This window comes from Pogonomyrmex barbatus, unplaced genomic scaffold (assembly GCF_055798465.1).
Source record: "Pogonomyrmex barbatus isolate J1 unplaced genomic scaffold, ASM5579846v1 scaffold71, whole genome shotgun sequence".
Lineage (NCBI taxonomy): Eukaryota > Metazoa > Arthropoda > Insecta > Hymenoptera > Formicidae > Pogonomyrmex > Pogonomyrmex barbatus.
In genome coordinates, this window is record NW_028297173.1 from 1 (window position 1) to 18,187 (window position 18,187).

At 32.0% G+C, this 18,187-nt stretch overlaps 2 protein-coding genes across 4 annotated transcripts; one reads left to right on the plus strand and one right to left on the minus strand.

The window, feature by feature from the left end:
• Positions 1–434: 434 nt before the first annotated feature.
• Positions 435–8,179, minus strand: LOC105422075 (proteoglycan Cow-like; the record flags this gene model as incomplete). The annotated part of the gene is made up of 4 exons (XM_011631308.2): positions 435–3,055; positions 4,699–4,925; positions 5,813–5,972; positions 7,939–8,179. Coding segments are annotated over 4 exons (759 nt in total), but the record flags the coding sequence as incomplete, so codon positions are not given.
• A 5,479-nt stretch (positions 8,180–13,658) lies between these two features.
• Positions 13,659–18,027, plus strand: LOC148934793 (uncharacterized). Of its 3 annotated transcripts, none has more exons than XR_016140999.1 (2): positions 13,659–16,563; positions 16,818–18,027. XR_016140999.1 is itself a non-coding variant. In XM_089083630.1 (2 exons), exons 1-2 carry the CDS (start codon positions 14,297–14,299, stop codon positions 14,727–14,729), a joined length of 333 nt encoding a protein of 110 aa, XP_088939756.1. In that variant the 5' UTR covers positions 13,659–14,296; the 3' UTR covers positions 14,730–18,027. The 3 variants fall into 3 exon arrangements, 1 of the variants encoding a protein (XP_088939756.1); XR_016140998.1 differs by having other exon boundaries at positions 13,659–15,491; positions 16,014–18,027; XM_089083630.1 differs by having other exon boundaries at positions 13,659–14,584; positions 14,685–18,027.
• Positions 18,028–18,187: the final 160 nt, after the last annotated feature.

The following is an 18,187-nucleotide window of genomic DNA, read 5'->3' on the forward strand; positions in this document are numbered from 1 at the left end:
GACGCCGCTCACGCTTCCTATTTGTCCTACGGATCAGGCAGGCGAGCGCTTTCTTCCCGCGCGCTCTTATTTATGCAGCTTAAATATTTAATAACTCGAAAATTATTGCGAATATCACAAAATGGTATAAGACATTTTGATTTATCTCGCTCCCGTCTATGTTTTCACGAACGATGAGGATAGTGCTACCCTGTACACACGCGCGCGCACACACACACACACACACACACACACACACACACACACACACACACACACACTGTGGGTGGGTGGGTGTGCGTGCGTGCGTGTATGAATACGTATTATCTACTTACTGTCCTACGTTGATATATATTCTTCTATTATAAATTTGTATGGAATTTCTAGAAGTAAAAGATGATAAATAAATTTTATATTAACTATATCATGGCTTTCTCAAAAATACATATCCCCGATTTCTACAACAATCTTTATTCATAAAGAATTCTTACAGCCACATGTACAATACCGATTAAGTAAGATATTTACGGTAGCTCTTGAATGAAGTAAAAATTCTTTACGCCTTGCTTTACGCTTTGATCAAGTGCATACGTTACAAAAATCATCATGGTACGAAGATCACTGACGATGATTTTCATTGTATATAATCATGTATATACAATATGCAAGACTCGATAAAACTATTTTATATATGTTCGCTTGTAATTATATTAATTAGTCTAGGTCGAGAGTACAATAAGTCAGGCGGAATGCAAATTGCGCTCGATGCAGGAAGGAGTATGCGTTAGCTCATTGCGGACGATGTCGTTTATCAGTTAAATATGTAGATATATTTTTAAGTGTCATCTACATATTTTAATGCGCAAGTTTAATACGCCATGTTTATTAAGGCAAGACATTACGGATAATTTGAGGAAATGATATATTAAGTTATTCTTTGTATAAAAAAAAAAAAGTATAAAAATATACAATTTATCAAATAAAATTAAAATGTTGCTCACAAGGATTGTCGTAGTAATAAATTGAAATAAAACGTTGATAAAAAGAAAAGTAAAATGTAAATTGTGTTACTTAAAAGTTTTAATAAATATGTTGTCTTTGATCAAAATATACGCGACGAATGTCATGTTGTTTTCCCTGAACTTTATAGAGAATGAATGCCTGATGAAGAAATATGAAATGCTGTTAGGCTTGCAAAACGAATTATCACTTTCATTCTAAATGAGACGTGTAATTTTTGCATCGGCTATCTCTACGTAAATTGCCTTCTAATGCTAGGGGCATATTCACATAGTCACACTGATCTTTTTTTTTTTTGTTTTTTTTTCCTACGGATTATATGTTACTCTAATATCTACGGTGTACCACACACTCTTTAAGTAAAAGTTATAAGTAAAAATGCTTATAATTACAGTAAATGCAGACGAATCACGACGTTGAACATTTTCTAGCATCATAAAAAACAACTCTCGGCCTCGCGTGATGGATTTTATTTCGATTGCAGACGTAAAGAATCGTAATGCGTAACTTGCATGACTCTGCGTAATTCTGCACAAATCTGGTAATGTTTAATAGAGTTTAATAATACTTGACGTTATCTTTATAAGCAACCTTACATTTCTTAACAACCAGCTCGACGTCCTATCGTGATTGAACTGCGTAATATGAAATAGATTCATTAACGAATACGAAATAAGTTCATTTTTTATTCCGTACATCCTATACTAACTTCATAACACAAGACGACTATGAAGGAAAGAAGAATAACTTAAAGAATATTTCGAGCTTGCCTGAGAGAATGTAATAAATAAGCGGAATAACGGCGAAATTCTCTATATCGCGTTCGGCGAAACACAGCCGAAAGTGAAGTGGCAAGAGCTACGAAAACCTATTTGCTTCGAGTGGTTCAACTAAGTTCCAGCGTGTGCAAGCGTGACAGTAGCAGAATGACTTCGCATTCGCTCGCCTTTCTCCTCCGCTCTTACATCTTTTCTTTCAATTTCATTCATTGCTGCATCATTACCACATAAATCGTAATTAACATGTTACATGTTTCGATATTACAATCGACACTGTGTTAATCTAGTGATTAGAAATCATATTTTTATAAGGTTTTTTTTCCCGTGGTTTTTCATTTAATATAACTTATGGTCGATACACAAAATTATCTTGTCTTATTTCGAACCTTCACAATCGAATTTTCACAAATCTCTTTTTCTCTTTCTCTTTCTCTGTTTCTTTGTTTAATGTATGCATAAATGATTGACATAATTATTTTATATATAGATTTAATTGTGCGTGGAGGTACCTCGATAGGCATGGAGGTAATCCAACGGTCAGTGTTCAATGCGGCTCGCAGCGGAATTTTCTCCCTTTTCTCACTCTGTCGCCACCAACCTCACAAACATACACACACTTTCAGCCATATCTGCGGCCATTTCCTACACGAACTCGATTGAATATTGCACGAAATTATAGTACGATTGCGTAGATTCGGCTGTAGGCATCGCTTGCCGCTGGACATACGCGATTATTGCACGACATGGCAAGACACTCGCTACTTTAATGTCGATTGGAATTTCCTAACTCGGGACGAAGGACGCGACTAAGGTAGTTACGATAATTCGACAACGATCTCTGCCGGTTCCACGCAGCGCGATTCGCTACGGATCCGACTTTCTCGTAACTAATGATCGTCGTGCATTTCGTTGCTCTCGGAACTCATTTAGGCTCACGTTTGTTTCGTCGCGCGTGGATCGCGACCTCGATAGGATTAATAGGCGGTCCGATGATGACATAGAACACCTCTGATCACAACTCGAAGCTGGCGGACGCGCGTGTATCTTTGTGGACTCGCTTTCAATCGACTACTCGCTTGATTTCTTATTTTTAGAAATCGATTAAAGATGTTGCGCTTCCGTTGCTGACCGCCGTCTTTAACGCATCTAGAAATCTAGAGGTTGATCAGCTGAGCCTTCGAGATCCTGAGCGGAATCAGTATCACCGTCCTCGTCGTCATCAAGATCCACGCTATTGGTTTTGAGCCCACCGCTGCTAATCTTGTTCACAATTGTATCTGCAAGATAGTTTATAAGATAGTTCTAAGAATATAATTTGCGAGCATGATATGTAATTTTATATTTAATTTTCAAATTCATTTCATATCCTCCATTCCTCTATCAATAGAATAAAATAAAAATTAGCATTTAAGACTCTTGACTAATCCGCCGCGGCTATATTGGAATCGTGATATCATAAGCGAGAAATGACACAGTGAAATTTATTGCATATATTTGCAAATAAAAAGATACTTGACCAAAACTTGACCGACACTTGAGATAACTTTGACATTTGTGAAAATGGGTGGCTACTATTTTTTTCTTTCCTAATAGTTAATAAATAGCCTGATAATTAATAAAAGGCACATGAAATAAAGCTTATTCAGATAGAAAAATACACGGTTTGACAGCTATTAAAAGAAGCGAAAAATACTATACTACATATATTACATATAAAATTCAAAGATAACTTTAGTTGCCATCCATTTTTACGAATTTAATAAGTACGAGATTAGTCACATCTGTACAATTAGGTACATAATAATAAAATAATATACAATAAAAACTTTCTTCGTCAGCACGTCAGCACTTAATATAAAGATGAACACGAACAAGATAAGAAGAAGACAAGATGAACAAGGATGAACAAGCTTCTAATTTTTATCATAACACCATCGTAGATGTAGAGCTCTTAGCTGAGTAATCAAGAGAAATCGAAGGAATATATTAAGAAATCAAAGGATATTGCAAAAAAATTGTAAAATAATTATTGTGAAAATATGAATCGAATATGAATAATTTTCAAATTGCAACTAATTTTGGCCAATTGTCTATCAGAAAAATAAAAAAATTTTATTGTTACTCCACTTTAATATAAATTTAATTTGAAATCTATTTAACAGATCTATTATTAAGGGATATATTTAGTCTTGAAAATAAATATAAAAATTGAAAAATAAATCTTCAGGTCTCTCAATGAAAAGAAAGAATCAATTTTCGTCAATTTTCAAAGAAAAAAGTATTATCCGTATTTTTACTTCAATTTTTATTTCAATTTCTATTGTCGTTCACACATTTAAATCTCGACGAAGTATTAAATCCACGCAATTCTGAAAAAAAGAAAAAAAAATCTAAATAATCTTTTCTCATTCTTATTACGTGCTTTTTCGACACGTTGAAATTATTTACTGCAATTTCAATATTTTAACAAACTACAACGCGCGACATGGCATTTACTCGACAAGCAGGATCTTGATTGCTAAAGTCTTTATAATATGAAAATAAATTCAATTAATTTTTATATTATCAACTACGTGCCGCTTTTTTAGTAGACTTTGAACATAGTGGTTCTATAATAATTCGATGATCAATATTACTGATATCGATTAAAATCCCTTTTATTATCCCCCCCCCCCATCAGAAGGGAATATGTTGAAAATGTCTGCTAAAAAAGCGGCACGTAGTTGGTAATATAAAAATTAATTGAATTTATTTTCATATTATAAAGAGACTTTAGCAACCAAGATCCTGCTTGCCGAGTAAATGCCACGTCTCGCGTTGTAGTTTGTTAACATGTACTTGGCTTATACCTATGTATTGTTCAATATTTTATTTTAGATTTTTACCATTTTTATTTTTACAAACGCTAATAAAAACTTACCGCAGTCAGGCTTCGCGCCGCGCGTTCTAGTACCAGCAAATTCAACGCCATGTGGATCGACGCACCAGCAGAGGCCAAGGCCACGGTGGCACTGGGTGCTGCGGTAATATCCTCTCGAGTCGCAGGCGGGTGCCGAATCCGGGGATGATCGTCTGCGCACAGCGGCACACGGACGTTCGGCCTTAGAGAAGCACCCGCACCATTCAGGTCCGCTCACAAAAATATCACTGTAAATATAATGCGCGATATATGCATTTCACACTTCTTGCGAACTTTTTCCTCTCCGTCTTAATTTTTCATCCCGATGACGACTTCATGATGCTTAGATTATCGCTGCGCACTCAAATGTAACATGACATAATAATAATATATAAAATACATTGACAGACTAACAGTCATAACGAGAATAAAATTTTCGCATTGCGAAATTTTGCGAGATAAATATGTATAATAAATTAATTGTTAAAATGAAATGTATAAATGAAATGAAAATAATATATTATTATAATATATTAATATTTAAATGTTAAACGATAGTAATAAAGCATAAATAATAAGGAATTTTTTTATATGCAGATTGAAAAGAACCGTACTAACTACCGTACTAACTTATTCAATAGGCAATAATGAACGCGTGTGCTCAGTCGCAGTAGTAATGCCATGCGTTTGGTCAAACCAAGTTATTTCATAAGGTATATCTCTACATCTCTTTTAACATGCATTTCACACAATTAATATACATAGCGTCATAATTAATATATCTAATTTCTATATTTGTTATCTTTCTACGTATCTTATTGTCTTTCTAAACAATCTAATTGTGTAAACTATTGTAATTAAATTAAATTTTTTTCTTACACATTTAAATTAAAGTTCCTATACGACTCTTATAATTTTTCCGTACTCGTAATTTCAAAGGATATATATCTGCGTACTGCATTATTTCTAAATTTATTTTCAATCGCGATTTTATCTCATCCGCTTACTCTCGTCGAGATAGAAATACCAACAATAGGAATACCAAGTATAAGCCTTAGATGCAATCGTACATGTGCATACGATCTCTTCTCGTGTGTAGAACAGGAATTCATATATATACGATATATACTCTTACCTGTCGGTATCACAACCATCTAGGAAGGGTTTCAAGCATGGTTCATTCTGATCGTGTTCTAGACCGTACAATTCGGAGAGTGAGAGTCGGCCGTCGCTATCGCTGTCCAAATGTCCGAACATCCACCTGACCTCGCTTTGACAACCGATCGGGAAGTGACCTGAAATCGATTAATATAATATAATATGATTTTGATATGACGTTAAAATATATTACATGTCCTTATATAATATACATGTAATAAATATATAAGAGTATATAATATATACAAAAATTTATCTTCAAATATTATTTGCAGATACATGCATGCGCGCATGACATACGCAAAATAATAAAAGATATATTTTTTTTTCTTATTATTATTATTATTATTATTACATATGTGTAACATAAATTATATTTTAAATTTGTATAATTTCATATGCCATATTTCATTTTCATCTACATGTTATATATATATATATATATATATATATATATATATATATATGTATGTTTAATATATATGCATGTATTCCAATTTTTTGTAATGTTTTTTGTACACGTATTTGCATATAAATAAAATTCCATTTTGAATTCCGAATTGTAGATCATCTAAAGTGGTTGTCTAAAATCGATCAATGAATACATCGATGCGAACAAACTGGCAAATTTTTTGTTGTATCTTGTGACGAAAGGAAAAAAATGTTTTCCATCATAAAATATAGATATACAAAATATATGATAAATTTCAAATTATGTAATCATGTTCCTGCAAATATTTTCTACTATTTATTCAAAATAAATCCATTTCGATAGAAAAAAAATCAAATTTTTAACACTAATATTGATGTAAAATATCAAGTAAAAATACCAATGTTTCATATGTCTCCGTGTGTGTTTCGTTAACTTTACGGATAGGACAGAGAATATTTAAAGAGTCAGAGTATCAGATTGAGATAGAGATGGAGATTAGATTAGAAATTTAACCAATCGGAAAAAAGGAAATCATTCAAGTTTAGCGAACCTTGTTCGGATTGGTCAAATTCCAATCTAATTTCAATTTCAATCTGATATAATTCAGCACAGTCAGAGAGAAATTCGCTTGTTTATTTTACCCAATATGACGTCATCACTCTTTGTGTATAATGCAAAAAATAACTCGTTTAGAAACGTAAATATTATATCGGTCGATTTCTTCGAGGTTGGACTCTTCCATGATTACAATCTTTGAACTATCCTCCCGTTTGTGGGGAGAGGGGGGGGAGGATAGTTCAATCTCCCCGCGAAGATGGTTAGTCAAACTATCTCGATTCAGATGAGATCTCGTCAGTTGCATAGCTACGCGCATACACTTTGTTTTGCCTCGGGCGATGTAATACCGTAAGATCAACATGGGAACCGAGAGGACAATATCGACAGACAGTACCGCCCAAAGTAATCGCGACGTAACCGGGGCGGGAAACGATTCATTGTATGGGGGACAATTTCGGATCGGGTACGAAACTGATTGTCTCCAAGCCGAATGGTGTTCACTGTCGGTACTACTTGAGAACTACCACTGGGATAGCGTCACGTACGTTCGCGTGGTGTCTGTCCACAATGAGGACAATTCTACGAGGACAATTAGTCTCCGTATTGTACCCGTTGTACGAGCCCCTCAACGTCCCACGAAATGTTTCAATGCGCTTAAAGCGCATTCCGCGGTTATGCGCGTTGTCAGACATCAGCTGCTTAATGACCGACTTTCGTAGGTCTATGTGATGCGCATCACAAAATGCAAAATGTTTAACAAAACACATAGCCATTTCGTTTAACGAGAACCTCGGCGTGGCGTGGTAAGATATTTAACAACAACGAAAGCGACTGAATCTCGCTGTATTAAATCTCAAAACATTACGCATAAGTAATACGGATAAGAATTCGATCAAGATCGAGAATATACGAAATAAATTATAAAATAAAAATTCAATTTGGAATTGAATTATAATTTAATAAAACAACGCAAATATGATGCCGCATTGTAAATTGCGAGGATCGTACAGGACCGTACGTCGGTAACAAATGTCGATTCAATCTAAGATATCAATCTTAGACAAAAGAATTAATAGTGAATTTCTCAAAGAATTTATAACAAATTTTTCAACCTTTAGGTTTGGGATGTTGACGACGATGCTTGGAGTCTGCCATCACGACGGAGAACCAATCCAAGAGGCGGTTGGCCATCGCGGGCTTGGACGACGACGGGCAATCTGTGTTTCTGGATGGTGCCTGTACGTTGTATATCGGTTTCAATGGTGATTGAGTCTTGTCCATGACTTCATTGCTCATCAAATGCTTGTCATCGTACCTGTTTGCGTTACCGAGCCCCTGCAACGTGAAATGTACATATTGTAGGTATATATTATATGTATATATATATATATATGTGTGTGTGTGTGTGTGTGTGTGTGTGTGTGTGTGTGTGTGTGTGTGTGTGTATGTATGTGTGTGTGTGTGTGTGTATGTCTTTTTATAATATTTATTACGATATTATAATGATATTATCATATTATCATATATAATATAATATAATCTGTTACATGCCAATCAGTACTATCTTATAAATATGTTATCTAAATTAGTGAATATTACACATATAAAATAAATAAAGAATAAAAGAATGAGAATTAGACGGTGTTATTATGTATAAAATGGTTGAAAAAAAAGAAACAAACCCAATAAAACAGTCGATATTATATATTACCGAATTCGCTATTGTATTTCGGTAACATCATGTTTCATTACGCTTTTCCATCTCATAAATTTTCCATCAGAACGTAACGATAATTATATTCGTTACCGTAATTCCGTAATAATTAACCAAAATACAAGCCTCGCTTTTTCGCGGTAAGCACGATCAATTGGATTATTATTTGCCTCAAATGGTTAGCATTTTTGATGCTTTATTATTCAATGAATTAATTAAATTCTCGAGTAAAATGTTTAAATATCATGACGTTTGAAGTAATTTTAAATATTTCGTTATATTGTTAATGCAAGTTCGTAAGAGCAAAATTATTTAAATATTAATATGGAATATAAAAATCTAAACAAATTTATTGTTACTTTAAATCAATTAGTAAGCATCTGATGTGTATATTTTTCATCAAATAGTAGTATTCGCCTTTTTAAAAACTGCTATAAAATTATCGTCCGTTCATAAAATTAATAATTTAATAACTTTTATACAATATTCATATAAATGAAGACTTGTTTGCATCAAATCATTATTTCAGAGTTGTTTACGTTTCTTTGTATTTTTTTGCTTTAAATGTTGAAAATACCAACAGTATAATACCGACAGTATAAATAATAACAATATAATCCATTTCTTGATTATTTATTAGAAATACTTTAATAAAATACCTTTTTCTATCGTCGTAAATTTAATAATAATAAATTTAATACATAATTCTTTTTAAATAAAAAAAATGATTAAATTTAAATTTAATTAATTTGATCAATCGATTAAATTTCAAAAATTTATTTTAAATTTCCCAAAACAATTTCTTAAGCAATAATTAAATTAAATTAAAATAATTTAATTTAATTTTATCTTTCTTTTTGTTTAAGATTTTATTTTCTATGTTTTCAAACGAGTATCCAATCTATACTATCCAATCTATACTATCGTAATTCATAAGTTCCCGAATGCTCTTTAAAATGAAACACACGTTTTGTGTATTTTTTTTCTTTTTGGCAGTATAAATACAATAATTTGGTCTCTTTTAATAACTATAAAATAACAAAATCAGTAGATTGATATGCTACTTGAAAAAGTTACTTACAATTTTTATTTTATTTTTAAAAATTTTTACAGGTAAATTATTTTTCATGAGATCTGAGTTACCTATCCCCTCATCTACATCTTTTAATCTTTATATGTCCGCTTATTATAAGCATTTTAATTTTACCGTATTATATTTGGACAAATAATTTATCTTATTATAGAATTCCGATTTTAACTCCATGATTATGCACTTCTCATCACAGATTCACAAAACTCAGAATTAAGATCAATACAGATAGATAATTAAATGTTCCAAATCTCGATAATTTTATGTGATTTGACATTTATATTTATAATACATTGAAAAAAAGCTCGATTTAAGAATCGAAACTCGTTACTTTTCTCATCACTTATTTTTAATTTAATAAATATTTTATTTTTGCATATGTATATTTAGGATTGATTTTTATTGGCTTCATTTTCGAATTGATTAATATTTATATGTAAACTGATATCTGTCTATTAGTATTGATACAACATATATATATTTAAAATTTTCATCATAATCATTGCAGATCTGATCCTTTTTTTGCGAAGTTAACAAGGACTCAGCTTTTAACGTTAAGTATAGCTTATCCATTCTATCTATTTAGCTATTCATCATATACTAACTATTCAAACAATTAAAATTAGATTCTCTCCGAAATGATACGAATTTCGACTCGAGTTCGTAGAATAAACTTTTAAAGAATTAGCGATTACATGCGCCGTGTTTGATTAGAGCCATTCGTGGAATTTCTAGCGATGCGCGGATTAGCGCGGGTAATAATTAATTACGTTAGCTGCAATCAATTCGTTAATCAACGCTCTCTTCTGTCATTCCCCTCCGGCCGCACCTCCTGACGGCGGGAACTGTTGAATGATCTCTCGATTGCCAATTCGTTTAATCATATCGTCGACCCCTCACTCGCGCACGTACATTAAACCTCAATGGCTAGGTTCGATTAATTACGACCGGACTGACGTTGACGTGTGACGTATGGACGAATAATTCAGCAATGATCATTTTGCGTAAACTATAAATCGAAAAAATTCTTGCGATTCTGCGCAAAAAACATTACATTACATCTTATATTATATGTGTAATAAATAATCTTTCTATAAAAGTTATATATCACTATTCATTTTTTACCTAAATTCTGAGATTCATTAGAGCATAAAAATGATTCTTTTTTTTAACTAAATACAAATTGTTGGATCATCAACAATTTGTAGATTACAAGAAATTGAAAAAAAAAAGTATTTTTGCTTCAAAAATATATAATTACAAAGTAAGTAAATAATAAAGTCACTTTACCTCATTTCGTACGAGTATGTCAATGAATCGAAATAGATAACAAATTTTCGTGAAATATTTCCTAAATAAATTCAAGAATTGAAGAGATTAAGTATTAAAATTAAGATTGACAATTCTGGAATATTCTTTCTCAAAGAACTGTTCTGTAGAATATATCTTTTTTGTTACGAGATGCTATTATGTATGAAGCGAAAAGATACTTTAGAAAATAATTGGCGTTATAAAAAGAAAAGTCACATGGATAGTTGGAAATATAACAATTTATAATGCAACAATTTACAATATTACAATAGACGACGACGAAAACGTGCGGCATTTCAACAGCACGTTATATCAAGACAGGGCGATGTAATTTTATTGAACCTGGTTTAATTACGCGCCGGATGCGACTCGAAGTTTCATGTTAACGGGCTGATATACGATGTCAGGCGTAATTAATAATTAGGTAGCAGCTTGCGGGGAGAACGGCTTCCAGTTGAATTTTATTTTTAAACTGCAGTCCACTGCGCATAGAATATCTCTGATGCTTGCGCTGCTGGCTCAAATGTCGTAACACGCGCGGTACGATACTAATTCCTTTTCACGGAAAAAAAATATCGACATCTTCGATGTTCTTGGTTTGAAAATGTCATATGTGTTTATGTGCAATTTCTATCTCGAGAACAAATTCTACATTTTTTTAGATCTTTAATACATATACGATACATATACGGAGCGTTCCAAAGCTAGATCGTTGTTCTTATCTGCGTGTGTTTTCTGATACGGAGTCGACTTTTTAATAGAAATTTCATTGGCCAATATTTTTTAACACAATTTTTATATACGCAATTTTTGAGAGATTAAGAGAATTTTTATGCAAAAAGCATACTTCTCTTAAATCTCTCAAAAATTGTGTATATAAAAATTGTGTTAAAAAATATTGGTCAACGAAATTTCTATTAAAAAGTCGATTAATTCAAATTTAATTCTATTAAAAGCACTGTATTTTTTAAATTAAATAACTATAGAATAACTCCTACGTATATGCCGCACCTATCGAAAATTTAATTTATCAAGTAGAGAAAAAGATAGTATTATGACTAAGATATACAATAAACAACCAAATATACAATAATCGGCATTTATTAAAATATTAGGAGTATCTATAAGTACAATAATATCATATTTTTTCAGATTGCGTAAATATTATCATCTGATTCGTGAACGTCATTTATTATTACATAATCTATTTAATAATTAAATTTATTGACATTTAGTATATTTATCGTAAAATTTTAGAAGAAATTTTAAAAGAAAGAATTTAAGTGTACCGTTAAGAATGAAAGAAATAAGAAAGTATGGGTAATGTGCATACTAGACATTTGATGCTTTATGAGTTTCGAAACAATGCTACTAGCACAAATGCCGCTTTAATTCTACCGCTTTATTCTAGTATCTTGAAGCGTGCTATAGCGTTGGTTTACAAAAATCTAAAAACTATTATTTTAATCTTTCCGATGGATCAAATTCTGAAATATTTTACTATGAAATCATTCTCATTTTACAAGAAGGTAACTGAAAATTTACCGGAAAGATGGAAAAAGATTATCAATAATGATGGAGATTATTTTGTGAATTAATCTGTACTATATGTTAAAATAAATTAGAATTTTGCATTTCAAAAAAAATGACATTATTTATGGGTGTAATACATGTGCCGTAATACATGTTTTTACTTTCGAGCATTTCAAAACGTTTTCAAGATATATTTCATTCAATTATATATATTTCCTTATTTTTCTTAAATTTTAGCGTACAGTTATATGACTATACAAGCACTCGAGTGTTTCATTTGTCATTTAACATTTTATTCGGCATTTTATACATTTCGAATTAAACAATAGCATAGCATTTTGTTAATGAATTCTTTAAAAGTGTTAATTATTTCTTATCCTTTTGATAAATCTCCGCTTACTTTTATTCTTTTATGTTCTTTTTTTCTTATAACTTTCTACTTCAGATACATTTATCTGAAAGTAGAACAATAGTGCATTGATAATATGATCTCTTTCAAGATTATCATATCGAAATTTTTATTCGATAAGTCGATTGCAACTCTATTATTAATCTACACATATAGTTCACATTATATGTATATAGATTTACATTTACACGAAAATGACAGCAGAAAGAGGTTATGTTTGTGTGTGTATGTATGTGTGTATATATATATATATATATATATATATATATATATATATACACACACACATATATATATATATATATTTGCGATTTTTGCAAATACTTTTTTTATTGCATTCATTAAAAAAGATTTTTTATTTTATACTCTTATAAATAAGATTTTTTAATTTTAATTTTATTGATTAAAAAGGCAAATTTTTTATTTTAATTTCAGTTTTTATTTTTTTTATTTTATTTTTAAGCGACATCTACAATTAAATTTTAAGGCGTAAGATTTAAGAAATTGGCTAATCATAATCGATTTATAGAAGAATATTCGATTGTAATTGAGCAATTTCCTAAGTCATACGCTTATTCTACAACACGTCGCATATCGGTGTCACAAGCCGCAAGTCACAAAAATTGATCAATCACAGAGGAATGTGGGGAGAATACTTGATTGTGATTGATCAATTCTTACAGCCCACGGCTCACGACACTGACGTATTGTAGAACAGGCCTTAAAGTCTCATTGTAGATGCCACTTTAAGGAATTGAAGATCTGGACAGGTATCTTGTAGTGAATTCAAACGTGATACGGATGATATAATAGGCTGTTCTTTGATGTCTGCCGAAAGCGACACTATAATTGGCTAAGCGTAAGAGAAAGAAAAGAAAGGAGTAAATAGCAGTAGTAAAAAAGAAAGAAGATTGTAAGATGTGCTAGAATAAATAAAAATATAAAAAATTCAATTTGAGTTGAATTAATTAAAAATTCGAAAGGCCAGCAAGGCCTTAATATTGGTCCTTCCAGCCGGGTGACACCCGTTTGATCACGTCCCGATTGACCACTAGCCACTTACAGGGGCCTAGAATTTTTCAACTGTTCAAGCGCTGTGAGTGACTAGTCAATCGGGACGTGGTCAAATCGGGACAGGTGTCACTCCTTCGAGCCGAATGATAAGTGAAAGTGTATATACATAAATTACTAGATAATTATGGTCGCAAAGACATAGCGCGTGAAGGTTAAGGTGCAAACATTGAAGAAAAGGAACATTCACAAACAAGTAAGTGAGTTTCGTATTCTATCCTTAATACAATCCTTACATTCCCATAATAATAATGGCTGAATTGAGAGACTTAAAGATTAAGCGTGGACAATTGAAAGGTCAAATAAAGCGATTCGATAGTTTTATCGAAAGCGATATAGAAGATGAAAGGAAATTACAGTGAGACTGGAATGGTTAATAACCAGTGGGACAACTTCCAAAATATACAATATGTCATAAGAGAAACGCGAAAACGAGCTGTACCGGAAATCGAAGAAAGAAAAGTGCAGCTTGAACAGATAGAGTTAGAAGAAGGAAATGAAGAGGCGGAGTTTGAGAACAATTATTTCAAATTAATAGCGAGAGCAAGGAGAAAATTGGTTCAGCTCAATCTATTGCGCGATAGTGCTACGATTGCAGGAACCGAAACAGGGCAAGCAGTTAATTCAAATGTAAGGTTACCGACTATTACATTATTCACGTTTAATGGGCAATACAACCAATGGATGACATTCAAAGATGCATTTATTTCATTGATGGATAAAAATATAGCGCTATCGGATATTCAGAAATTATAGTATCTTAGAGGAACTCTAAGGAATGAAGCATTAAATTTTCTAGAAGCATTGGAAACTACTATGGAAAATTACAAAACAGCGTGGGAACTGTTAAACCACCATTACAAAAACCGAAGGCTTATTATTAATACGCATCTTAAGGAATTATTTGAAATAACGCCAATGATGAAAGGCAACCGTACTGCAATTAGGCAATTCGTAAATCACATAAGAATGCACATCCAAACGTTAACGATATTAGGGTTACTTGTTGACCAATGGGATGCAATTTATCTCACGACAAACAAGCTAGATTATGTTACAAGTAAAGAATGGGAAATACAAAATTACAAGTTAATACAAAGGATACAAATGAATTGCCAAAAATGGATGAGTTACTCGAATTTTTATTAGGAAGATTTCACATATTAGAGATGGTGGAAAAGAAGTTCAAATCACGTAAGCCAAACGACAGGAAGCAAGACAAACCAATAGCACTAGTAATTACATCTAATAATGAATGTAAAGGTAGTCATCATATATTTACTTGCGAAAAACTATTAAAGTTACCAGTGATATTGCGCGCTAAAGAAATAAGACTTTGCTTTAATTGTTTGAGGAAAGCAAAGAATCCGCAGGTTATAAAATTTGTAAAGCAAAACTCTCTCTAAGCTCTCTTTTACATAGAGATAGTGTAAAAGAAAATGAAAGTAACGAAGAATTAAATCAAGATACCTCTGGCAGTATCGTGTCTACACATTGTACTAAGGATTTACATCAAGTATTGCCATTAATCCACAAGGTATATATTTTTGACAAACAACGACGGCAACATGAGTGCAGAATGTTATTAGATCCCGGGCCACAATCCAACTTAATCACTCAAATAGTAGATAAGTTGCATTTGGTTCGTAAATTTGTAAATATTAGCGGTATTAATCAAAGTAAAACACGAGTGAGCCAGTCAGTTGTCCTAGAAATATAATCGAGATACAATAATGCTATATTTAAATTAGAATATTTGGTGTCATCTAAAATTACAGAGTGAATACCTCAAACATGAATTGAAGATACCCAGTTATATATAATTAACAAATGAAAGATTTAAAAAAATTTGGTGATATTATTAATTGGAGTCAAAATGTTCTGGCAAGCGATCATTCGGCATATTTTCGGCATAAGCGATTTATAACAGTTTTTGTTGCAAAGCATCTAGAAGCAGTTACACACTTAACTGAAACGTTCTTGGCAACCTTGAAAAGATTCATGGCTAGAAGAGGGCTATGTATTACTTTGTATTCTGATAACGTGACTAATTTTATAGGGGCAGCAAGGGAATTAAAAAAGATTTATCAAGATTTGTACAAGAAATCCAGCGGAAGAAATCCAAGCCAAATTAGCCTCACAAGGCATAGATTGGAAGTTCATACCTTCCAGACCGCCTAATTTTGGAGGTATATGGGAGGCCGCGGTGAGAGCCGCAAAAAGATATTCGCATTTATATATTGTAATGCGAAATCTTATCTTAACATATGAAGAGTTCAGCACGTTGTTGACTGAAATAGAATCAGTATTGAACTCACTCCCCTTGCTCCTTTATCTTCTCAACCCGATGACTTAATCGCTTTATCTCCTGCTCATTTTCTAATCGGAGATTCACAATCCGAATCCATACAAAAAAATTGAGTAGAAGTATCTACTAATACGCTGTCTAGCTGGCAGCATCAACAAAAAATTAGACTTTTGGAATCGTTGGAATCGGCAGCAGGAATATTTGTATCAATTGCAAATGTGCACTAAATGGTATCATGATTCAAGTAAGTTGGCTGTTGGAACAATGGTACTGATCATGGATGAACAAAATGGAGCCTAGGGTGAGTACTCAATCTTCACTGGAAAAAAGCAAAGATCAGGTGGCTAGAGTAGCCTCAGGAAAGACAGCTAGCGATATTTACAAAAGGAGTATTCTGTGGACATCCCATGAACTACAATATGAAAAACAAAATTGAGAAGCAGGGAGTTTAATTTCGTTGTTTTATTTAATACTTGCTTGATCATTTTGTCGCTTATTACTTTTCATTGTACTTCATTTTATATTCAGTATAGTTATATTCAGTTTATTTTACAGACGCTAAATTCTACTACGTTTCCAGGAGTTGGATTTTATTTTATTTGCATACGTTAGTGAGATCTAGGCCTTCCTTCTAAACTATAATCTAGAGATCTTAAGTGTTGAAAAAGATATTTCAAGGTAGGCCGGGATGTTAAGGAGTTGAAGATCTGGCATCTTAGTGAATTTAAACGTAAAGTAATAAAACAAATCTAAATTAAAGAAATTTTTTTTTCGTTCTTGACACGAATTCCATATGATAGACATATATTAATATATAAATTTTAATTGTATAAAAGGATTTTTAATCTATGAAAATATTACATAAAAAAATATTACGAAAAATATCGCATCTATTCTATCAGATAGTAATACAGACAAGTTCAATATCTTTTTAAATCTATTTTTGCGCAGGTCATACTATTCTTATTTCTCTTCCACCTATTATGCCGTATTGCTATATTTTTTATACATAACATCCTAAATAATAAATATTTCATAATTTTTAATTTAAAATTAATCGAACAAAATTTTGACAAATATAAAGTTGTTAATTTATTAAGTAAAATATTGATTATTAACAAAGTAATTGTGCAAATTGTAAATAGGAGAGCATAATGCTATCTTTATTACATTTAAAGTACATAAGCTATACCAATAAAATTTTGTATTTCTCTCTCTCTCTCTCTCTCTCTCTCTCATTTCTTTTCTTTATTATAAGTATTTTTACTTCATATACTACATTTAAAAAATTCAAAACACATGCGGAATGTTTATTTTTTATATAAAAAACAGAGAGAGACAGATAGATAGATAGATAGATAGAGAGAGAGAGAGAGAGAGAGAGAGAGAGAGAGAGAGAGAGAGAGAGAGAGGTAAGAATAGCAATACATAGTTTTGTGAATTGTGTTTATTATCACATTCATCAAATTAATGTCAATTTTTTTGCTGAATACTAATTATTACTTCTGATATTAATTTTTACTTAAATTCGTTAAATTTGTTTACTTAAATGCAAATAATGTTCCATTTCAAAATTAATATTGATAGCTTCAACAACTTCAAATAGTAAATACAATTCGCGTAAACAAAATAAATGTAAATATTGCTGATCTACTCCACTATTGTATTGCAATAACCAAGTCTGTTACTGTTCTCTTCAAATTTCATATTTTTGTTTATAATAAAGAGTTTTTAATAAAGAGTTAAACAACCTATGTTTATATAACATTTTTTTCTTATCTAGACTCATAGAACTAACAAAGTACTAACAAAGTTAAACACCCTAAACCTGAGTATTGCGCAGGCGTGCGTGCGTGCGTGCGTGCGTGCGTGCGTGCGTGCGTGCGTGCGTGCGTGCGTGCGTGCGTGCGTGCGTGCGTGCGTGC